General features: G+C 42.7%; 3 protein-coding genes across 8 annotated transcripts in view; 2 read left to right on the top strand and 1 right to left on the bottom strand.

The window, feature by feature from the left end:
- LOC132264934 (large ribosomal subunit protein eL33) overlaps nucleotides 1-20350 on the top strand; it is a 69501-nt gene that overhangs the window by 30212 nt on the left and 18939 nt on the right. The window lies entirely within an intron of this gene.
- Nucleotides 10792-11614, bottom strand: LOC132264658 (adipokinetic hormone/corazonin-related peptide-like). 2 transcript variants are annotated; one of them, XM_059764929.1, is made up of 3 exons: nucleotides 11469-11614; nucleotides 11172-11358; nucleotides 10792-11112 (listed from the first exon to the last, which is right to left on the bottom strand). In XM_059764929.1, the coding sequence occupies exons 1-3, from the start codon at nucleotides 11480-11482 to the stop codon at nucleotides 11017-11019; spliced, it is 297 nt and encodes a 98-aa protein (XP_059620912.1). In that variant the 5' UTR covers nucleotides 11483-11614; the 3' UTR covers nucleotides 10792-11016. The 2 variants fall into 2 exon arrangements, with proteins under 2 accessions (XP_059620912.1, XP_059620913.1); XM_059764930.1 differs by having other exon boundaries at nucleotides 10792-11109.
- On the top strand, nucleotides 13405-20330 carry LOC132264927 (ecdysone 20-monooxygenase). 5 transcript variants are annotated; one of them, XM_059765269.1, is made up of 6 exons: nucleotides 13405-13809; nucleotides 18349-18511; nucleotides 18575-18854; nucleotides 18926-19312; nucleotides 19380-20001; nucleotides 20067-20330. In XM_059765269.1, the coding sequence occupies exons 1-6, from the start codon at nucleotides 13786-13788 to the stop codon at nucleotides 20172-20174; spliced, it is 1584 nt and encodes a 527-aa protein (XP_059621252.1). In that variant the 5' UTR covers nucleotides 13405-13785; the 3' UTR covers nucleotides 20175-20330. The 5 variants fall into 5 exon arrangements, with proteins under 5 accessions (XP_059621252.1, XP_059621254.1, XP_059621255.1 ...); XM_059765271.1 differs by lacking the exon at nucleotides 13405-13809 and adding an exon at nucleotides 16595-16768; XM_059765272.1 differs by lacking the exon at nucleotides 13405-13809 and adding an exon at nucleotides 16971-17364.

Genomic DNA, 20350 nt, shown 5'->3' with positions numbered 1-20350 from the left:
CATTTATTAATATCAAACGGCATTGGCATAAATTCGATTATGCGCTGCTTCTCACCCCAAATCGCTTCTCTCCTGTTGAACAAATAATGCTTTTTGTGTGCGCATTTCCTCAAAATGCACAGAAATGTTACACACAATGATGAATCGAATTCTGGGCCTTGCGATGCACGAGTGCGAAGCGACCCTCCGCCTGATCTTGCAGCAGCCATCGATAAATGGAAGAGAATTGCTATTTGCTGATTTGATGGCACTATAATTTGATTTTCTTCGTGGAAATTGAGATAAATAGACTCGTCGTTCACGGCGAGACTTGTTAACAAGCAAAATGTGATCATTCGCACACACCCCACTGAGATGAGGAAGAAAATTAAAAGCACTCTCCAAATTGATTAATGATATGGTCCACATGGTTAATCTCTCGCAGATAGAATGGTATTTTGTGAAATATGCAAACAAAGCTTGTAAGAACTCCAACATTTTGTATTATTTTTCATTCCTACTCTTTTTGAAGAGAAGAGAAGTATAAGAAGGCGGGGCATGCAAATGGGCGGGGTCTAATTTATCCACTTACTCAAACTTTTAATGACACTTAGTAAGGAAGTGCAAACTTACGTGAGATTTTGAAGTGGTTCTAGAGAAAAATAGAACTTTCCAACTTCTAGACAGTAAATAACTTCTAATACTCTGAATTATTGACTTACAAAGAGCATAAATGATATGAAATCGAGACAGATAAGGCATGCCCAGTATTTTAATCTCTTCACTACTGCTTTGCAGACAGACTATCCTTATTCAGTTTTGCATATCTCAACTCGAATGCAATTCACTATCCCGGCAGGACTCTATCGAGTGCCATCATCAACATCTTCCTATCTGGCGCAAGATCATGGGAAAGTGGTGTGACTTTGAGGCAAGTTTCTCATTTGATATTCACCTCTCAGTCGCCTCCGCAAACTGGATAGAGATTCTGGTGTTGCGATGGCGAAGGGAAACATTTCCGGGAAGCCAGAGTATTGGCAATTTTTCATGCAGATTGTGTCAAAGTGTCAGGATTGCGAAAAACATGAATTTGTTTTGCCTTTTTTTTGTACCCAACACAAAATGCCGCTCTCATGAATGATAGAGGGTTGATTTTTGCTTTGGCAAAATGAAATTTCTCTCTATGCAAATGCCTCACTTCGCCATTATGTACATTTAATATGGTCTGAGTGGGTGGGAAAAATGTGTCATGGCCGAGGATGGATGGATATATTGTCTCTATTTACTAAAATCCTCCCTTGTGCGCGCGGGAAGTTTTGAGTGTGGCGAGGTGATGGGAAACGCCGTGAATTCTGACCATGAGGCAGTTGGGCGAGGAGGAACTGCGGAGATCCCTTTTAAACACACCATTTCATGTGGTTTTGCATTTCCCCGGCCACGACCAAAATTGACTAAATGGCAATTAAAATTCGATTAATGCTGTACGTCGTCTCCCAATGTAAATCAGCCTCAATTTGTCCTCCCCTCAGGACAAACTTCTCGGGTTGGCAGTGAGTGTGAGTGAGAAAGTCCTGAAAGAGCCATTTATTGTCATCATTCGAGCACTCGCACACAGACACAGATTTTGGCGCAAAAGGTGTTGCAATATGAATTAATTTCATACAACATAATGACTCTCCTCTTTTTGTCCGTCCCTCGCAATGTCCTCACCGTGTGGCTCAATATAGAGCATTCGAATGATGTGTCAAAGGAAGATGAGAAGTTGATCGATGTTGCAATTATTAAATTTGCATAAAATAGGGTTGAATACTCTAATTGTTGGGCCAGGAATTGAATAAAAAAGGATGCGATGCATTCAAGTCGCCATGCAATCGATGCCGCACAATGGGAAGTGGAAAATGTCAACCCATTTCCGAGATGAGCATTTTTATGACTTTTTATCCCTTTCAGAACATTTCCTATTGAGTGGTGTCTCCATTTAGTTGAAATACACAACCCAGCGGGTATACCGACAAATGATATATGATATCACTCCAAAATATGGCTAAAGGGTGCCATTCTCACACACACTCAGCGAGAGCGAGAGAGCTTTGAAGACGAGGAGAAGCTTTTACAATGAACCACTAAAATTATTTTCCACATTTTTTCCATCCCTTCCTCCACAGCCGCATGTCACAATAATAAATGGGCGAAGGATGTTCCGAGAGCAAGAGTGAGTGAGAGAGAGCTTTTATCTCATCCCCCAAAAAACCCACCCGAGGAGTGTTTCTGCCTCATCCGTTGGCAGAAGGAGCGAGTCATCCAGGAGAATTCCATGTGACACAGGAAGGAAATTCCGGGTGAGTATTTAAGGTGAGGAGACACATGTTTTAATATCGCATGTAATTTTCAAGTAATTTCATCTATGTACTGGCGCCGGAGCTCCATATGTAGGCCCCACACTCGGCAACATCCTTAACGCTCATGAAGTGTTGCGAAAAGGGAAATTGTATAATGATGTCATTACCATAACAAAATCCTAACTTAACCCCATTTTAATTATAACAAATCCTTATGTAATAGATAAGGGTGGGATTACATGGAGAGGTTTTCGCCTCTCTTTCGTCATGCCAACAACCCTCATCATTGTCCGCTACTCCATTGGGCACAGCGCAATTCTATTTGCACCGCCAGCAAGCGAATGAAATGGTAGAGCCATGAACGACCTCATCACAGCACTCAAACCCGAGCGTGTTTCGTCAACTCTTGCCAAATTACGGGTAAAATATGTCCGTGAGAACATTTTGAGTGGAAAATATTGCAGAAAAATCCAATGCGAGAACATATTAAGTAATTTCATACAGATAAACGTAAAATCCAGGAAACGAAGGCACAGAAACTTGAAAAAAAACTCAAACAATCAAATGAAACTAATCAGTTATTCCTGGTTCAAGCTTCTTGACTTTAATTCTCTCTGAACGAGACACACAAGCAAGTACATATGTATAGTTTGTATAGATTGAATCTCTTTTAGTGTTGAAAAATCAAGAGTTTATGAAACGATTTAAGGTAGAGCCAAAGACTGACTGTGCTCGATAATCTTCCTCACTATTTATACAAGACATTTTGCTAAGATAATCCATCAGAATTAAATGATCTTTTCAAACTTATCACGAGATATTTCTACCGCTGGTGAAGAGCTGACCAGCAAGAGTAGCACCTTGAGAAAGAAGCATAACAAGATGAGTGACTATTATGAAAATATTAAATGTTAAATTCCATTTCGGGTATAATTGACTGCGACATGCGGTTGATCCAAATCTCAAACCGTATTAACTTCAGTGACAGATCGTTATTAAAAATCTCGTGTGTCGCGGACGGAAAAAAAGGAGTCACAATAGTAGTGATTTCGGGATGGGATGAAAGATGAGTCAGAGAGGGAAGCCGCAGAGTCAATGATCCCAATTTCTGATAAAATGCGGATTAGTGAAATTGTATTGTGGGGTGGAATTTTGCCACTGAAATCGAGAAGAAGGGATTAGCTAATTTGTATGCGGAATCCTCCTTCGGGCGATGCTGAATTGCATACTTAGGCGGAGTTCGCGGGAATCTCCGCGAGATCACCTTATAGAGATGTAAAGTGATCATTTGACGGTGTGTTTTTCTTCACGGGCAACTTTATGTGAAGCAGATCAAATTGATTGGCTCGGTGGCGGTATCAAAACAGCTTTTTAATAGCAACAATGGAGTCAACGGCAGACGAGAGAGGGAAGCCTGGCAGAGACTCGGAAGATTTAATCGGATTAACATTATGATATTTTCCACGAGATGTAATGTTGAGGAGAATATATCGCAGGTAATTTCTCACACTTTCATATGCACAGACTCGAGTGGCGGTGCGTGTTCGCAAGAGATTCCCTTTAGCAGTTGACTTTCTGGGCAGCGCATCAGAGATTCCACGCATCAAGAGTGCTCCTCATGTGAGATCATTCAGTCTTGCCGACATTGTGCCTGATCATCTATCCGTGAAATGGTCGATTTTGCCTTCTCCTCTCCCCATCATTGCCATTATGGCTTATTATTATTATTTGGCAAGTTGTAACTGCAAATTCACACCTTTTATCCTCACTTTTTTCACACCCTGAGCATCTGGCAAATTAATCCATCAATTTTATTGTTGTTTGCCATGCAATTCCATCAAGCATTCACGTGTATATAGTTATTTATTTTTTCCACCGAAATTTGCCACATAAAAGCTCCTTTCTGGGTCGAGTAATTCAATTAACACTCCAATTAAAATAAGCGGAGGAAATTAAATTGGAGTCAAGGAGAAAGTCTGTGCGGACTTCGAGGTGATCTCTTCCTCTCCCTTTTGCCAGCTTATATTTTCTGCTCCATTGAGCACATTTGCGAAATCCCTTCCGATGTGGTCTTCAAAAATCTCAGCAGAAGTCTCACATTGAAGATTGTGACACATTTTCTCTTTCACCTTTTGTGCCGAGATCAATGACGAAAGTAGCATTTAGAGAGACAGGGCTGAAGAAAGAGGGAATTAGGATCACTCTCTTTGTTCCTAGATCTGTATCTGGAGGATCTTAAGAGGGGTTGTTATTTTGTAAAAAAGTCAGCAATTGTTTTGATGCCTTATCAGTTTAATTCCTCATCTAAAAATCGGCGTTATATCAAAAAGAATTCAAAAAGTTTTCCCTCTGTGGAAGTCAGCTAATGCTATTGAGGGCTAAAAAAGGCATAGCTGAAAAAAAACCTTCATTCATGCGAAGAATTAGTGATAAATTCGACAGATTAGGAGAGAAATTTGTAAGAGGAAACACGAATTCATGCCTATTGACATTAGTTCATGATTCCACAATCCTTCATAAATGTGAGTCAATGGGTGTCCCATTGCGTTGTCCCCTGAAATGATGAAATGGATCCTCTGTATGAGTCAGTGAATGAAGATTTAAATCCTCCCCGTCTCGATTTTGGCCTATGAGTGACTTTGGGATATTTGGCCATGAATTGCCAACAGCATTTTCAATTCACCTCAAATAATGCTGTCCTTTTGTGCTCCTGATGATCTTTCTTCGGCTGCTGACGCTCAACCTTTCTCGGTGTTTCGGGCGAGAGGAGCTGTTTTTGTAGAGGGAAACCGGATGTGAAATTCAACTTTTTTATACCCACACTATCCTCATTTCATTCACGCCAAAAATCGGTAAATTCCCTTTCGAAGTCACTCTTCAAATAGTATAATTTGATTATTTAGTTTTGTCGGCTGTTTGTGTATATTCAACATTTTTTCTGCTCATCACATTTTCACAGAGACCCAATAATGGGCTCAGCATTTGCTACAGTCGTAAGGAGATATGATGTGGTGAGGATAAAGAGGAGATCCTTTTGCTGCCGCAGCAGTGAGGACACAAAGTAGTGCTACACTGGATGCCAGGATGATTGATCGCTGACTCTCCATTTAGGGCATCAAATTAGCTAATTTATTTCCCTGCTCACACTCTCAGAATTAACATGATTCATTCACATTAATTGGAAAACGTCTCTGAAATTGGTTCATTGAGAAATTTCACATACTATACTCAGGGATATATTTGCCTGACGACTCCTATTTCGATTCCATTTCTGGCAAAAACATCATCGGCAAATGACGCAGGAGGAAATTGGCCAATATTTTCCAATGTGTTATACATTTATGAATGGTCCATAAAATTTTCCGCACAATTGATCGGAAGATGAATGATCCCAATATGATATGGGAACACGTTACGCGCGCAAAAGCACAAAAAGACTCTCATATTGCATTGTCGAGGATAAAAAAGTTAATTGCTTGCAAAATTGATGCCAAATGAGTGTCTCTTTTGGCAAAGACCGTCCCTGTGAAAATCAACAGTCACGGGAAAAGACGACAGGGGACAATATCAATTGCAATTGACTGCTCAATTGGGAGGCAGTGAATTTTTCAATAATATCCCTGGACAATTGTGAGGGATGAAGACAGCAAAAAAAATTAAATTGCCCTCCTTTCACGAATCTCCCCGGCGCGCAGTGATTTTACACACAAGTCCACAATGGTGAGAAGAGATTTTTCAGACAAATTGCAGCTGTTTAGATACACAAAAGGACAAATTTGATTGTGCCATCGGGGCGCAGAATGAAAGATTTCCTCCGGGACGGACTCTCGAAGATTTTTGACACTTTTCTCCCGCTCAGCCTAAATCGTGAGGGAGAGCAGACAGGCCAATATAAGTCTGTGATTATTATTTTGAATGATGCAATAAAACACTCAATCTTCCTACTCTATTGTAAAATTATAATTGAAAAACCTTCTATTTGGCCTCTTTGTCTTGCCCCTCTTCTTCGATTGGACGACGCGGAATTACGTCTGATGACTCAAATAATATTAATTTCTCACTATATAGCATCTCGAGATGCTTAAACTCACGCCTTGTTTCGTATACCAGCTTAGTGATTTAGGTAAACTGATTCAAGATTTATATCTTCAAATATCAATCTTAGATTCAAACTCCTCGCTTTTTTAATATTCTTTATAGTAATGATAAAATCAAGGATTTTCAGTAAGAACAGTGATTCTATTTCAACCACAAAAAGGCTCCCAAAGACGCCAAAGGGAACAACCACCTCGCCATGTTTTCGATCTTGACGATGTTAAGAAAAATACATTCGAATTTATAGTTTATCATCGATGATAGTGTGTCATAAAGGAATAAAACTTGACGAGAATAGCAGTTGTAATTTTTATATGCGCCTCTTTCAGACTATTTCCCTCTCTGCTGGCTAATGTGAATAAAATTTTACAAAATAGAATATTAAAAAAGGAGTGAAATAAAAGATGAATCTTGTTTGTCCGCCTGAGAATTTTATAGTAAGAGAGCAATATTAAATAATATCGCCTCGCGATGGTCAAACAATATTCAAATATTTGAAACTATTGAGTGAGAAAATGAGGAATGTGACTAATAAAATTAAACCTCCATATAATTTTTATGCAAGCAATTTCAACTGAAGCCACACATCGAGTCTCGTTTGTATCGAATAAAAGGCACAGAATCCAAGATGAACCTCATATTCTCAAACCACTTTATGACGCTCGCTTTGAATCCTTCCTCCTGGCGAGTCTTCTCTCAGCCTCAAACATTTATGACGGTTTCCGTGCCGAAGAATAAAAACCAATCCCTTAAATGAGAAACATTCCATCAAGAAATCAACCACATTATAAGCTCGAGTTCTTGATTATAATGAAGTCTTTCGCTCCATCTTCCAAATACAGTGCCATGTCAATTGCGTGACAGTGAAATTCCCCGTCAAGTGATCATCTCAGGTAATTAAGCTGCTCTTAGAACATTGTTAAAAATGAGCATGGTATTTATGGTGGATCGTGGTGAGAAAGATTGACTATTAATCAATAAAATGTTGCCTGGAAAGATACAGAGAAATCCATTTGGGCGATTGTCATCATTTCAGACTCACTTTATTGCTCAATCTTTCTCCCTATTCAATTATATAGCACCAACAAACTTGTTTAGAAAATTTACACGATCGTCCAGTTTTGTTGTCTTTAGGAAAGTTTAGGGCCTCATCGAAGTCGGACAGTTAAATACTCCTTCAATAGAAATGGCTGAAAATGCTTTTCTTAGGAAATAAAATTGACTTATTCGCATTGGGAATGAGTTAATCTGCTAGCAAATTCAACGGAACTTCCTGAGCATCAGGTGAAGTCTTTGACTGCAGCAACTTCGCATGCCTCAAAGGAGGCGCGATTGGGTGCCATTGGGAAGCTGGTGAGATAAATAAATTGATGCTGTGATAATCTCTTGAGCCGCTTCAATTCATTTGTATCGCATCTTTTGTCGCCACGGCGGGAAATTACCATTTAAAGTGGTGGAGAAAAATTAATATGAATGTGTCAGCATCTCATATTTTCTCATCTCACACCCCGCCACGCCTCGTGTGGGGTCTCATGTGGGAAAACCACATGGAAAGTACACGTGCGGGTGGGGGTAAAAAATTTTGGGATTTGCACATTTTTGTAGTCAAGCTAGAAATCTTTATAAATTGAAGCTAATTTATACACACACGCGAGGCGAGGCAATAATGTGTGTCCCCAAAAAGAAAATGAGACATTTTTCCCTGGTGAGCACACGGAATGCACAATTTTTCACGGAATGTTCAAGTGTGAGAGAGAGAAAGGCGAGGAGGGATAATGAGATTTTCCTATAGGGTTTGTCTCATGTGCCAAGGACCACCTGTTGCACGGTGTCTCTTGCCTAAGCATATTTATTTCCTCTCTTTAGGATAATTGTCAACTTTTGCGCCTATTGAAGAGGTGAGAAAGGAGACACCCGAAAGAGAAACATTCCTCCTTTTGACTCCTTTCTCTGAGAGTTGTTTAGAAGCCTTACAGCTCAGGTATGACACACAGGAAGATCCCTTTGTGATGATCCGTCAACTTCCTCGACGGTAACTGAGCCGGAGATGCGACCAAATCCGCTTGTTGGGGATTAAAAAATCAAATCTCTTTGCCATTAGGGACACACCAATGTTACTGAGGTATTGGACAACTTTTCTTGGTCCGCCCGCAACTCGACACTTTTGTCGACTCACTCGCATCTCCAATTGCCAACGAATTTCCCTCTCACCTCCGCCGGAGGATATAAAATTGAGACTTTTTTTCGATTTAAATGCAAATTCTCCTCCCTTTCCGCGAAACAATAACATAGCCTCAATTGCCAGGCATTTCCCGCCTTTTCTTCTGACGCGAGTGTGTCTCAATGGGCTAAATTAGCGGGCTTACATGATGATTTTTTAATGCAAAAAAACAAAGTACAGAAGAGGAATTGTGATAAATTCACATTTTATAGCTGCACATCAAATTCTCTAATTATTTAATTATTTCCTGCAATTTCTCACTCGTGGGTGAGAAATGACTGACACTGGATTCTCTTCATGAGAAAATCCCGCGCCAGATAAATTTTCCCTGCTCATCTGCCGCCTGAAAAAAAAACAGAAGAAGAGAGGCTGAGATGGCAGTGGATGAGGAAGAAAAGAAAGATTGAGCTTATTGCCGGCTTCAATAGGAAGGAATTACTCACGAGCGATGCATAATTGATCGCTTTTTAAGGTGCTCCCATCGATGCTCCTCCTTTTCAGCATCACCACCTCGCGCTGGAGCATCCGCGACTGAATGGACATTAACAATGGGAAATGATGATCGGAGAACCAATAAAATGCTGAGAAATGTGAACCAATGGATTGTGAAACTCTAATTAAAAATTAATATATTATTCTCGCATTTCTCATGCCCTTCTTCCGAGCCGCATCAACCCAAAAGTCTCCCACGAAGTGAGGTGAGAACATTTCATCAATTGATTTCCACTCAATTTACTTCCCATGCCCATTTTCCTCCCATTGACAATTCAATAAAATAAATAGACTTCTTTTGTCAATCTGCGGGCTTCGCCTCATAAATTTTCTCACTGATTCAGCTGCGCGCCACGGATTTGCCCACTGAGCATCGCCAGAAGAACTTAAGGAATCAAAATTAAGCCAAATTTATTGAAATAATCCGACTAAACGGAGATTCATCATCTAACAAGGGCTCCAGAACCAGTTGAGGAAGACGCATAAAATCACACGAGGCCGTGAATTGCAACAGTCTCTGAAAGATTGTTTGCTCAAGAAAGATCCTCTTTACTTAATGCATTTAAAACTTTACCGAAACCATGAGAATATGAAGCGATTATTTATGGAAATTTGTTTGAATGCCAAATCAATGAGTTATGATATTGACTTGGAAACAGTCAAAATAGATCATCAAAATTTATTGCAACTGCTTTAAACTTTTAGCATTTAGCGCAAGGTCATATTGGCGAAAATTGCTGTGTTGAGTTGAAAAGTGCTTTTAAAAGACTCGAAGTCAATTTTCAAGTTATAAGTCATTACCAAAAAAAATCACAAACTTGACATTATTCCAAATACCCCAGAAATGTTCAGATCGGCTTTGCACAGTTCAATACAAAATAAATTACTGGAATTTTTCAAAGTAAAATATTTATATCCATTTATAAGGATCCAACAATATGAAGACATTTTTCATTTATCAAAAAGACGGCACCTGCTGGTCCAAGACGGACGATCTAATCTTCAACTTCCACCGAGGAAACGGCTCATTGGATGGTAATTTAGAGGACTCTGTGAATTGGCTTTAAATTGGTCGTCCAGGCAACAAGGAGTGTGTGCGGTCAAGGCTTGAGAGAAAAAAAGAAGAAGAGATTCGTTTCACACCTTCGACGGACGTCTAAAAAGTGACCACAGAGTTCTGAATGAGCCAAAATAACTCCCAATTGTGTGTGTGAAAAGAGAGGATGCATTTCAAAGGGCCACGCTAGACATCCTGGCACCACTTTTTCTCTCCTTCTTGCCTATCTTTCTCAGGGATCGTGCGTCTTCCACCACGCCCCAGTCTCTCGGATGCTCAGTGAATCACCCTCGAGCGAAAAACCATCGATCTTTGTGGCCTTGCGAGTCTGCTGGAGTCATAATTACAAATTCAGGAATTCGTTAGTTGAACAAATAAACATCTTCCAGCTCGTCTGCCGTCATTTTCAGTCCCTTAATGCAGTGCTCGAGACTCTCGCATGGGATTATTCACAGTTGTGAAGGTTTGTGAATGAAGACGAGAGAATTCACCTTGTTCTTTGTGCGTGTCACGCATTGATGAGAATGAATGAAGTCACCCGAAAATCAACAAGTCATCAATATCATTGTGTCACGGAAATCAATCGTTGCACAAAATTTCTCCCACACTTTCTCAAACCTGCCCTCATTCATCTACTCAAGTTATTTTATTAAATTTACAGACTGAGGACAACATCTAAGGGGATTTTTTCTCATAGTCCATTGACGTTTGCATTGGGTTCTTGCCGAAATCTTGCTGCCTCCTAGCCATTAAATAAATTTACCGCCTTCCTCCAGTGCGTGTGTGTCTCTTTGTCTAAACTCCTCGCCTCTCACCATGAATCTACCGTGAATTTACTTGTGCAACATCAGATTTCCCGAAGTGTCGTCATCGTGGAGGCTGTGGAAGATGGACTTCATCTCGCACAGGGACAATTGATGGGCATTCTTCTGTAAGGAGAGCGACATAAGAAATCATCACACAGAGCATTTTGGGAACAGTTACAAACCGAAATAGCGCCACAGAGTGACACTATTGTCCGCATAACAGCACCACAGTCGCTGGGAACTGGTTCGAAAGCCCGCTTTCCAGCATTCCAGTCGCGACTAAAAGTCACTTGAGCGAAAACTGAAGACACACTTCCCAGGACAACCACCATGGCGAGCATGAAGCAGAGATTTGGCGGCAAAAGTGAGCTAATCGACCAAGAAATACCACAATTTTAATTAATTCTATTGCTTGTAATGAAATTTAATGACCAATTTCAACGATGAAATGATCACCAGAAAGCACTAGACTCAATTACCTCTTCTGTGACATCTTGATTGAATGGAAATGCGTCGAAAATGTGCAAAAACACTCACAAAATATATTTCAGAATTTCACTGATTTATTTGAATTTCAAGGACTGTTATCCTCGCGATACCGTTGAGCACAACTGAGAATCTGAACTGCACTTGAGAGGAAATCGGAGTCCTTTTATATAGTCCTGGACAGAGTGGCCAGGACTATTGCGCAAGGTGAGAAACATCTCCGCAACTTTCCAGCATAAATATTCATATAATTCTTTTCTGCAAACATTCTTCTCCAAATACTGGATGAAAAACAGCCTCCCCTCCCCCTCACATTTACCATTAGGGTGATTTGGTGGGAAATAGAGAAAATGCCCCACAACCGATGTGGGATGAAGAAGAGCCTCAGCCAGGTGAATCTTTGAAGTTTGCAGTTCCAGCAATTCTTCAAAAACAACTTATCCACTGTATTTGAGATGTAAATATTATTGTGGCATTCCACCACGGTCCATCCGATAATCCCTCTTCTGTGCCACCGCCTAATCCCATCAATCCGACCACGTCGAGTTTCTCTGTTTACCAAGGAAAACAATGTGGGTGGCTCACTCCCACCCACACTGCCGTCCGCCGAGTGGGGTTCTCGAGGTAATTACATAAACATGGAATTTTAACAATTCTTCAGGATAATTTTCCCGTCGACGGCACAGATGATGACACCCGTTCGGTCAATATCCGACATCATGCAAATTTTCTAATGAGCTAATTTGACAGACTTTACTTTAACGGAGATGAGAGAAGATTTTCCTGGTATAATGACGCAATTCGATAACTTTATAATAACTCTATATATTTGATAAGAAATTACCGAATGCAAATGATTTTTAAATAAATAATAAATAGAATTCAGTAAAGAATGACGGCGAATATCTTTTGACAAGCCTCAAAACAAGAAAAACTAATTAGAGATCATTCTGAAAGTGCCTCAGATAACTAATGCTTCTTAAGCTACATCAAATTCATCAGCAGGTAGAACAAGAGCTCTTCATTAGCCGAGATTGTTGCTCGTTAGAGAGCACACGGGAAGAGGAGATCATCAAGCGTGGAGCACATTTTGCCAATCTAACGAGTCACTGATGTGACTTTATGTGAACTTCCTCATGTGGACAAACGCACAATTTCTTGTGCATTTCATTACCCGCACGACACTGTGTCGTTCGTTTTAATGTAACAGGAAGTGTGGTGAAAGAGATTCCATTAGAAATTATCTCTTGTAAAATTGTTTCATTTACGCACTCTCGGCGGGCGCATTGTCCAGACCTTGTGATGATAGCAATTCAGAGCACTTGTGCTTATTCTAACAATACTGGCAAGAATTCTATGTGGTTCGCCGTGGTGGAGTGATCGTGGCGATCTTGCATGCTGCGGGGGGAGAAAGTTGAGCGTGGAAAATTGCGAGAGAGGCGCGTTTTCACTCTCGGGATTCGCGGCAGTTTTTCTCCCTTTCGCTCAGTGTGTGCAGTGATCTCTCGGCGGAATCAGTCACTGTGGCAGTCAGATGATCAATCTTCCCGACCTTGACCCAATAAGAGCACACTTTTTCGTCCCACCAGCGCAAATTCAGCAAAACACCAGCAAGCACGCTCCTCCGCCTCCCGCCGCACACCGCCCCGATCGGCGGGGTGGGCCGCGCCAGCAATGGGAAGCGACCGATGGAGATGGCGAGTGCCCCAGTGGAGGCCAAACAATTACACTCATGGCACCGTGGCGTGCAATTGCATCTGCTGTGTGTGCGTCTCGGGCGTATGGAGAGAGAACGATGGGAAGGAGAGGCGCAGAGAATCAGCCGAGATATATATTTTGACGAGAAGAAAAAGAATCGCGAGCTGTGCTCCAGAAACATACAACAGCTTTATTTGTTGTTTATCCGGCGTTCGCGGTGGTTGTTTTGCTTTTCCGCGCGATCAGTGGCATGTCTCATGCGACGCGTCGCTAGTGCATCCAACAGTTATCCACTCTGCACTGTTTTGCACCGCAGCCACACCGTGTTTATCAGCACTCCTCGCCCGATAACTAGACCGTATGTGTGTGCCTTTTTGCACTCGCGATCGCGCCCGTCTCGCTGCAGTGATTGCCAATCCCGACGCACTCCCGCGTGTCATCCAGTGCAGCCCAAGAGTGGCGATCGTGCAATCTCGCCAGCTCAGTGTGAACGCGATGCTGCCGGCGATCGCACCATTCGCACTGCGCTCCGCCGGGACCACAAGTGCTCGCGACTGATCCTGCCGGTGCAGTCATCCCCCGCCAGCGCGTCCGGCCGCAGCGCCGCCATCCATGACTCCAGCGACTTCCTCCAATGTACGTAGATCCTCGCGCTGCGATCTGCGCAGAAACGCGCGTGCGCGATCATGTAAAGTAATAACTCATCGGCTTGTAATTTGTGTGTGCTTCATAATACGTGAAATATTTCGCATATAAAAATTAATTACTCAACGATTTTGTGCCATCTCAACTGTGAACGTGATCACAAGAGGATGTAATAAAAAAAATGTGCAGACATCATTAAAAAAAACCGCGTCTTGTGATAACGAGACTTGTGATCTTCCTTTTCACTGACTCGTGTGCGTTGGAGGCTTTTTTTGTGTGTCTGCGCACATGGAAAAAGTGCATGAGATCAGTGTGAAAAATTCAGCAATAATTGCGTATACAAGTCTCTTGTGGCCAGTGTGTGTCTTTTGTCCGCTCGCTCGCCAAAGCCGCACATAATATTGATGATAAAGTTTCCATCTGTTGACACTTTCGCTGCACCACTGCAACTGCCTTATCAGCTCTCTCTCTCTCTCTCTCTCCTTCTCTCCAGAGTGACCACAGCACTGCGATTATCCCACTTTTCTCGTCACCCAGAGGCGCACATTCGACAAAATTTCGTTACACATAGAGATAATGGAAAAATTCAGCACCGTTTTTTCCTCGACCCTCGTGAGGAGGGTCTTCTATCAGAGAGACATGGTCGAGGCCTTCCGATAGTGGCTGTCACCGAAAGTCCTCTAAAAATACCCCAATATTGCGCGACTAAATCTGGGAAGAGCGCCGAGGGTGAGCGGCAAAAAGTGAATATAATATACGCCGCACAGCCATGTACTTATTTATACGTCTCTTCGCACCACTTGTGGTCTCTGTGATAAGAATTTTCTAGTTCAAGTTCAACCGACTAATCTCGCTCGACAATGAATTGAAAAACACGCGGACGCGCGGAGAGACGAAGAAAATCTGCGCGCACGAAAGCTCTCAATCAAGTTCACGGTTGCAATAATATACATTTCTTTTTCCTCTCATTTCTTCCTCATCGCGCGCACACACACTAGTCCCACGTCAAAACACAGTGTCTGTGTGTGTGTGTGCCTCAATTCTGCGTGATATATTGGTCCATTGACTCGATAAATAACGCCTTTTTTCGGCGCTGCGCACACTCCATGGGACAGGTATGGACGATGAAGCCCGCGCGCATCCTCATGATGTCATCTGAGCCCATATGAAAGACACCCAGAGTGGCGGACAGAGCGATAAAGGCTGCAGAAACTAGAATAAATTCTCAGACACTTGAATCACTCTATATACTCGGGCATTGTACACCCTCGCACACATCTGAGCTGTGCATCAAAACAGAAGTGAACCCAGTGCAGAACGCGATAGTGCTGACTTATCGCAATGAGATATTTCCACACTTTTCCTTGGGCATTATCACACTGATTACAGCGAGACTTTCAATGTCAAGCTCTTTCAATATGACGCGCAGTGAGGGTGTAATAAAAGATCTCAATGACTCACTGTGCATCTTTGCCACCCAAAAACATAGTTGAATCAATTCCATGCTCAATTGGAGTATGTGACAAAGTTGATTCGTTAAATATTTGGCAATGGAAAGTTGTGGAAATCAGTTGTTATGGTTTGTTTTCACTGTGATCTTTGCCAACAATGCGTAATGCACACAATTGTCCAAGGGACATAAATAATTTCTTATCAATTCAAGAACAAAACATTCAGAGTTAATAAAGAGTCACAATGATAACCAGATTTTCTACGTTTTGTTTACAGCTTTTAAAGAATGAATGACATCACAAGAACTAGTCAACTTTTCACTGCGCCAATATATTTATTAATCTATCGAATCTTGATTAAATTTCCTTTTTTCTCGGAATGGATTCCTTTGGTCATTTGACCAAATTCTTCATTTATGTAATTGGAAAATTACAATAACTTGTTTCCCCATTAAAAAAGGTCTTTAAAAACAATAAATTTCAGCCCATTAACAGGAACAGATTGCCATAATAATACCATCAGGCTACGATTGAGGCGATGTCTTAAGTTCAAACTGAAATTCCACGTCTGCATTCTGGTTTGCCCGTGGCAGATACATATGATTTCTACTCGAGAGAGGAAGAAGAAAAAAAATTATGCAAAACATAAGGGAGATAATAAAGTCCCATTTGACCTTCGCGATGATATAATAAAAAAGACAACAAAAGGATTATATAGGGGAATCCTCATTGGCAACATTGTATATTCCGGTCCCCTCTGAATTTAATTAAACGCCTGACCATGATACGTGTGATCGTTCCCCTTTTGGACTGTTTCCACCAATTTTTACACAACTCTCGCCTTTGTCTTCAATTCCAATTAAGAAAAATCTCCAAAACATTTCACACTGAAAAAAACATTCTAACACTGACCATTTGTGATCAGGTTCTATAAAACTTGATTATCTCTCCGGTGGGCGATCGCATTCCTCCTGCAATCACCATAATCTCTGGTGATGATCGCTTTTGGGCGGGCGCAATCAGAGTGATCCTCCAGATCAGCGCCTTGGATCAATCGCGATCGAGATTCCCCCATCGTCAGGGTGACGATAAAAACACAAACAAGATTCCTAAATGTAAATACCTTGAGCGAAAACAAATTAATATTTAATGAGGCTCGCGAATTCACCTGTGATCTCTTGCGGTTTCGCGGTAGAAATCGCAAGGTAATTTTTCAACTTGGCCGATGTGTGAAACCTGGCGAAATTTGTCTCTCTAGGATCTATTGGATGATGTGATTAATCACCTCACTTTCCGTTACTCCTATTTTTAGCCACTCGCTGCCCACAATGGCTCTCCTGGCCTGTTTGCTCGCGCATCTTCCAGTTTGTCTTGAGGATGGTGAGGCGCGGGCACGCAGAAAAAACCTCCCAGCATGACCATTTGGCTGAATGAATGCCGAATTTTCGCGAAACACCTTTACTTTTGGCTCCGATGCGATGGCATTAGCATAAAGAGAGGTATTCAAGATCATCATGTGTGCGAATAGAATGTGGTTTATTGCGAGAGCCAATCGGCATAATCAGCAATTAAAAATCGCACTTACGACCGCTCTGCGTGTCTTTGGACCAAAGCATGCCCAATAGAACTAGTTTGGAACTCTTCGAAAAATCATCCGCACACGGCTTGTCCGTTTTTCCCCCTTTGCTTTTTTCGGTGTGCGCCTCTCGTCGTGTATTTGGTCAACTTGTCCGATTGGTCGTGTACATTTTAACGTTATTTTTCCAACCGATGATGCCGCTCCATGTGAGAATACAAATCTCACTCTCATGCCTGTCTTGTGCCTCTATCGCTGTGGACTACAAGTCTTCCAGCACACCGGGAAGAGTGTCATTTAGAGCCGGAGTGTCTGCTCGTCCAGAACTTCTCTCGCTCCTCCGCACTCCCGCGACTCCCTCCCTCTGGCCACCCAACCACGCGCGCGTCCACCGATCCCGGAAACTTGTGCCTCCCATAACGGACTGCGCCGCATCTCGCTCTCCCACAGTGGCCAGAGAGGTCTCTGGCAGCATCCTTCCCTCGTGTGCCGCGAAAAAGTGCGCAATCATCGTGAAAAGTGAGTCCCTTCGTCGCCGCCCAGCGTGAATTGTGTGTACGTGTTGGCAAAGAGTTCCGGGCGTGAGGAGAGTGGCGATTATTTGCTTAGAAAAAGAATCACCCGATCGGCCGATTGGCAAAAGAAGCGTACAAGCAACACTCTCTTTTGGCTGCCTTACGAGGTGAATCAACTTTTTATGTCTTCTGCTGGTCTTTCTGAATTTTTCTCCAAACACCGAATCCCAGTAAGCAAATAACATGAAAAATTCTTGGAGCGCCTCTCGAGAGGCTTCTCAGCACTTTTATCACCACTTATCGCCTCCACTTTCTCGACTTTCTTCATCGTCCGCCTACATTTTGCCCGGTCATCTCTCGCCCTGATAGCCACTATCAGCCACAAGACTAATTACACAATCGGCTTTCTTCAAACACACCAGTGAAATTCGCCCACTTTTCCAGCCAAGTCACTGCTGCAAAAACACGTGCTAAGTCACCAATTAATTCTCATATGCGACAATCTTTTGCACCAGAAAGCAAAAAATCACGACAAAGTGATCTCCTGACATGAATCAAAGCGTGTACAGAAATTGTCTCAAGTGCAGTCCGGCAATTCCAGAGTGTCTCAGCCGGAGAGGAAGAGTGACGAGGAAACCATGACCTTCGATAATCATCAATCACCGCGCGATCGTGTGGCTCTGCTGATTAATTTACGTTTTTTTTCTCTCTCTTCTTATTCAATATTAATTCTCCAACACGTTGAGAGAGCCTCTCAGCGTTTGTACACTTTCTCACAAGACAAACACCATAACTGAAGTCCGGCATTCCGTCACTGATAAATTTGTTACAACCATCCGGTAATCATTCAGTGATCATTTGAATTCCGCAGCAAAAGCACTTTAGCCGAGACACATTGCAGAGTTGAAAGTCACACAGTTGATTAGATAAATGATAAAGTGCCGTGCACAGAAGGATGGAAAATGATGGAAATCTTTGTCTCTTGCAGCTCCCAGTCACAGATATGTCTGTAACCCTGATCCTCATCTACATTGTAGCAGCTTTTGTACTCTGTTTGTTCTTCCGCAACCACCTTCTGCATGCTATCATCAAATGCAAGCAATTCGAAACGTCTCACGTGACGAGCGATAAGGATATTTACAACATTCCAGGTGAGTAAAAATTGGGAGAATTAATCACCGACTCAACGCTCTCAAATGCACTCAATTTTCCAGGACCCACGAGATTTCCCATTGTCGGGACAAAATGGATCTATTTCTGGCACTACAAACTCAATCAGCTGCACAGCGTCTACAAGGACCTCAATCGCCGATATGGCAGAATAGTGCTGGAAGTGGGAGACGGGATCCCAGTAGTTCATCTCTTCTCCAAGCAAGACATCGAGAAGGTCCTCAAATACCCCAGCAAATATCCCTTCCGGCCACCTTCGGAGATCTTTGTCTACCACCGAAGAGCGCGGAAGGATCGCTACTCCTCCTGCGGAATCGTCAATGAGTAACTTTAATTGAGGACACTTCGTGCGTGCAATTTAATGAGGAAGATTCGTTCTTTCCTCTTTTTTCCAGACAAGGAGAAACGTGGCACAAATTGCGTTCTGGTCTCACGCCAAATCTCACCTCACCGCGAATCCTTATCGGCTTCCTGCCGATTCTCAATGAGATTTGCGACGACTTTATCGAGCTGATCAAGATCAAGCGCAACAGCGACAACGTTGTGGTGAACTTCCAGGAATTGGTGAACGCTTTGGGCCTGGAGGCGCTCTGCGCGCTCCTTCTGGGCCGCCGCATGGGCTTCCTGGCTGAGAATCCCTCTGACCAGATGAGGAGTCTCGCCAGTGCCGTCAAGACACTCTTCATCACCCAGCGAGACTCCTTCTTCGGCACGGGCTTGTGGAAATATCTGCCCACGAAGACCTGGAGAGACTTCATCAAGAGCGAAGACACCATTTACGAGTGAGTAGAAGCAAAAGAAGATGAGTCAGAGAATTGTCTCTCAATTTGTTGTGTAAAATATTTGCAGAACAATTTCCTCAATCGTGGACAAGGCGCTGGACGATGAGAAGCGCGAATACAACGATCTCGATGTGAGGAACATCTTCTACAGCATCCTGTCCACGCCAGAGCTCGATGTGAAGGACAAGAAGTCCGGAATCATTGACCTCATGACGGCCGGAGTGGAGACTCTGGCGCACACGCTTGCCTTCCTGCTCCAGCACCTCTCGCAGAACTCCACCAGTCAACTCCAGATTGCCGACGAGTTCCGCAACTGCCCGTCCACGCTCTCCATGGACCACCTCGCCGAGGCGATGTACACCAAGGCCTGCATCCAGGAGTCCTACCGACTGTCGCCCACCACCTTCGCCATCGCGCGCGTCATCGAGGACACGAGCGTGAGCCTGTCCGGCTACAATCTGCCCGCCGGCACCTTCGTCCTCTGCCACACCATGATCGCCTGCCACTCCGAGGACAACTTCAAGTACGCCAACCACTTCCTGCCCGAGCGATGGATCACGGCGGGCAAGGACAGCTCGCGCTTCAATCTCCGCCATTCACCCAATCTCGTGCTGCCGTTCGGCATCGGACGGCGATCGTGTCCGGGAAAACGATTTGTCGACATGGAGCTCACGCTACTCATTGCAAAGGTACCATTTACCCCTGTTTATAGCCCTCTCTATGTATAACTAATGTATTCTTCTCGCCCGTGCAGATCATTCGATCCTTTCAAGTGGAATATTGCAGTGAATTTGACGCCACATTTGAGTTTCTTCTTGCACCAAAGACTCCTGTCAATATTCGTTTCTGCGATAGACGTTAAAATTCTGTGCTGTACACCCCGCAATATCATATTTCATACTCAAGCAACAAGAGCATTTAAAAAACAATCCTGTATAAAAGCGAGAGAGAGAGAGATGTCAATATTTTGTAGTGATGTAATGCATTTTTAAAATATATATTTTATAGTAAATTTAATTTTAATGTCTTTCCTTCACT

Source organism: Phlebotomus argentipes, unplaced genomic scaffold, assembly GCF_947086385.1.
Source record: "Phlebotomus argentipes unplaced genomic scaffold, Phlebotomus argentipes genome assembly contig_2, whole genome shotgun sequence".
Lineage (NCBI taxonomy): Eukaryota > Metazoa > Arthropoda > Insecta > Diptera > Psychodidae > Phlebotomus > Phlebotomus argentipes.
Note: the sequence above shows the minus strand (reverse complement) of the source record. Positions and strands in the feature narration are given on the sequence as shown.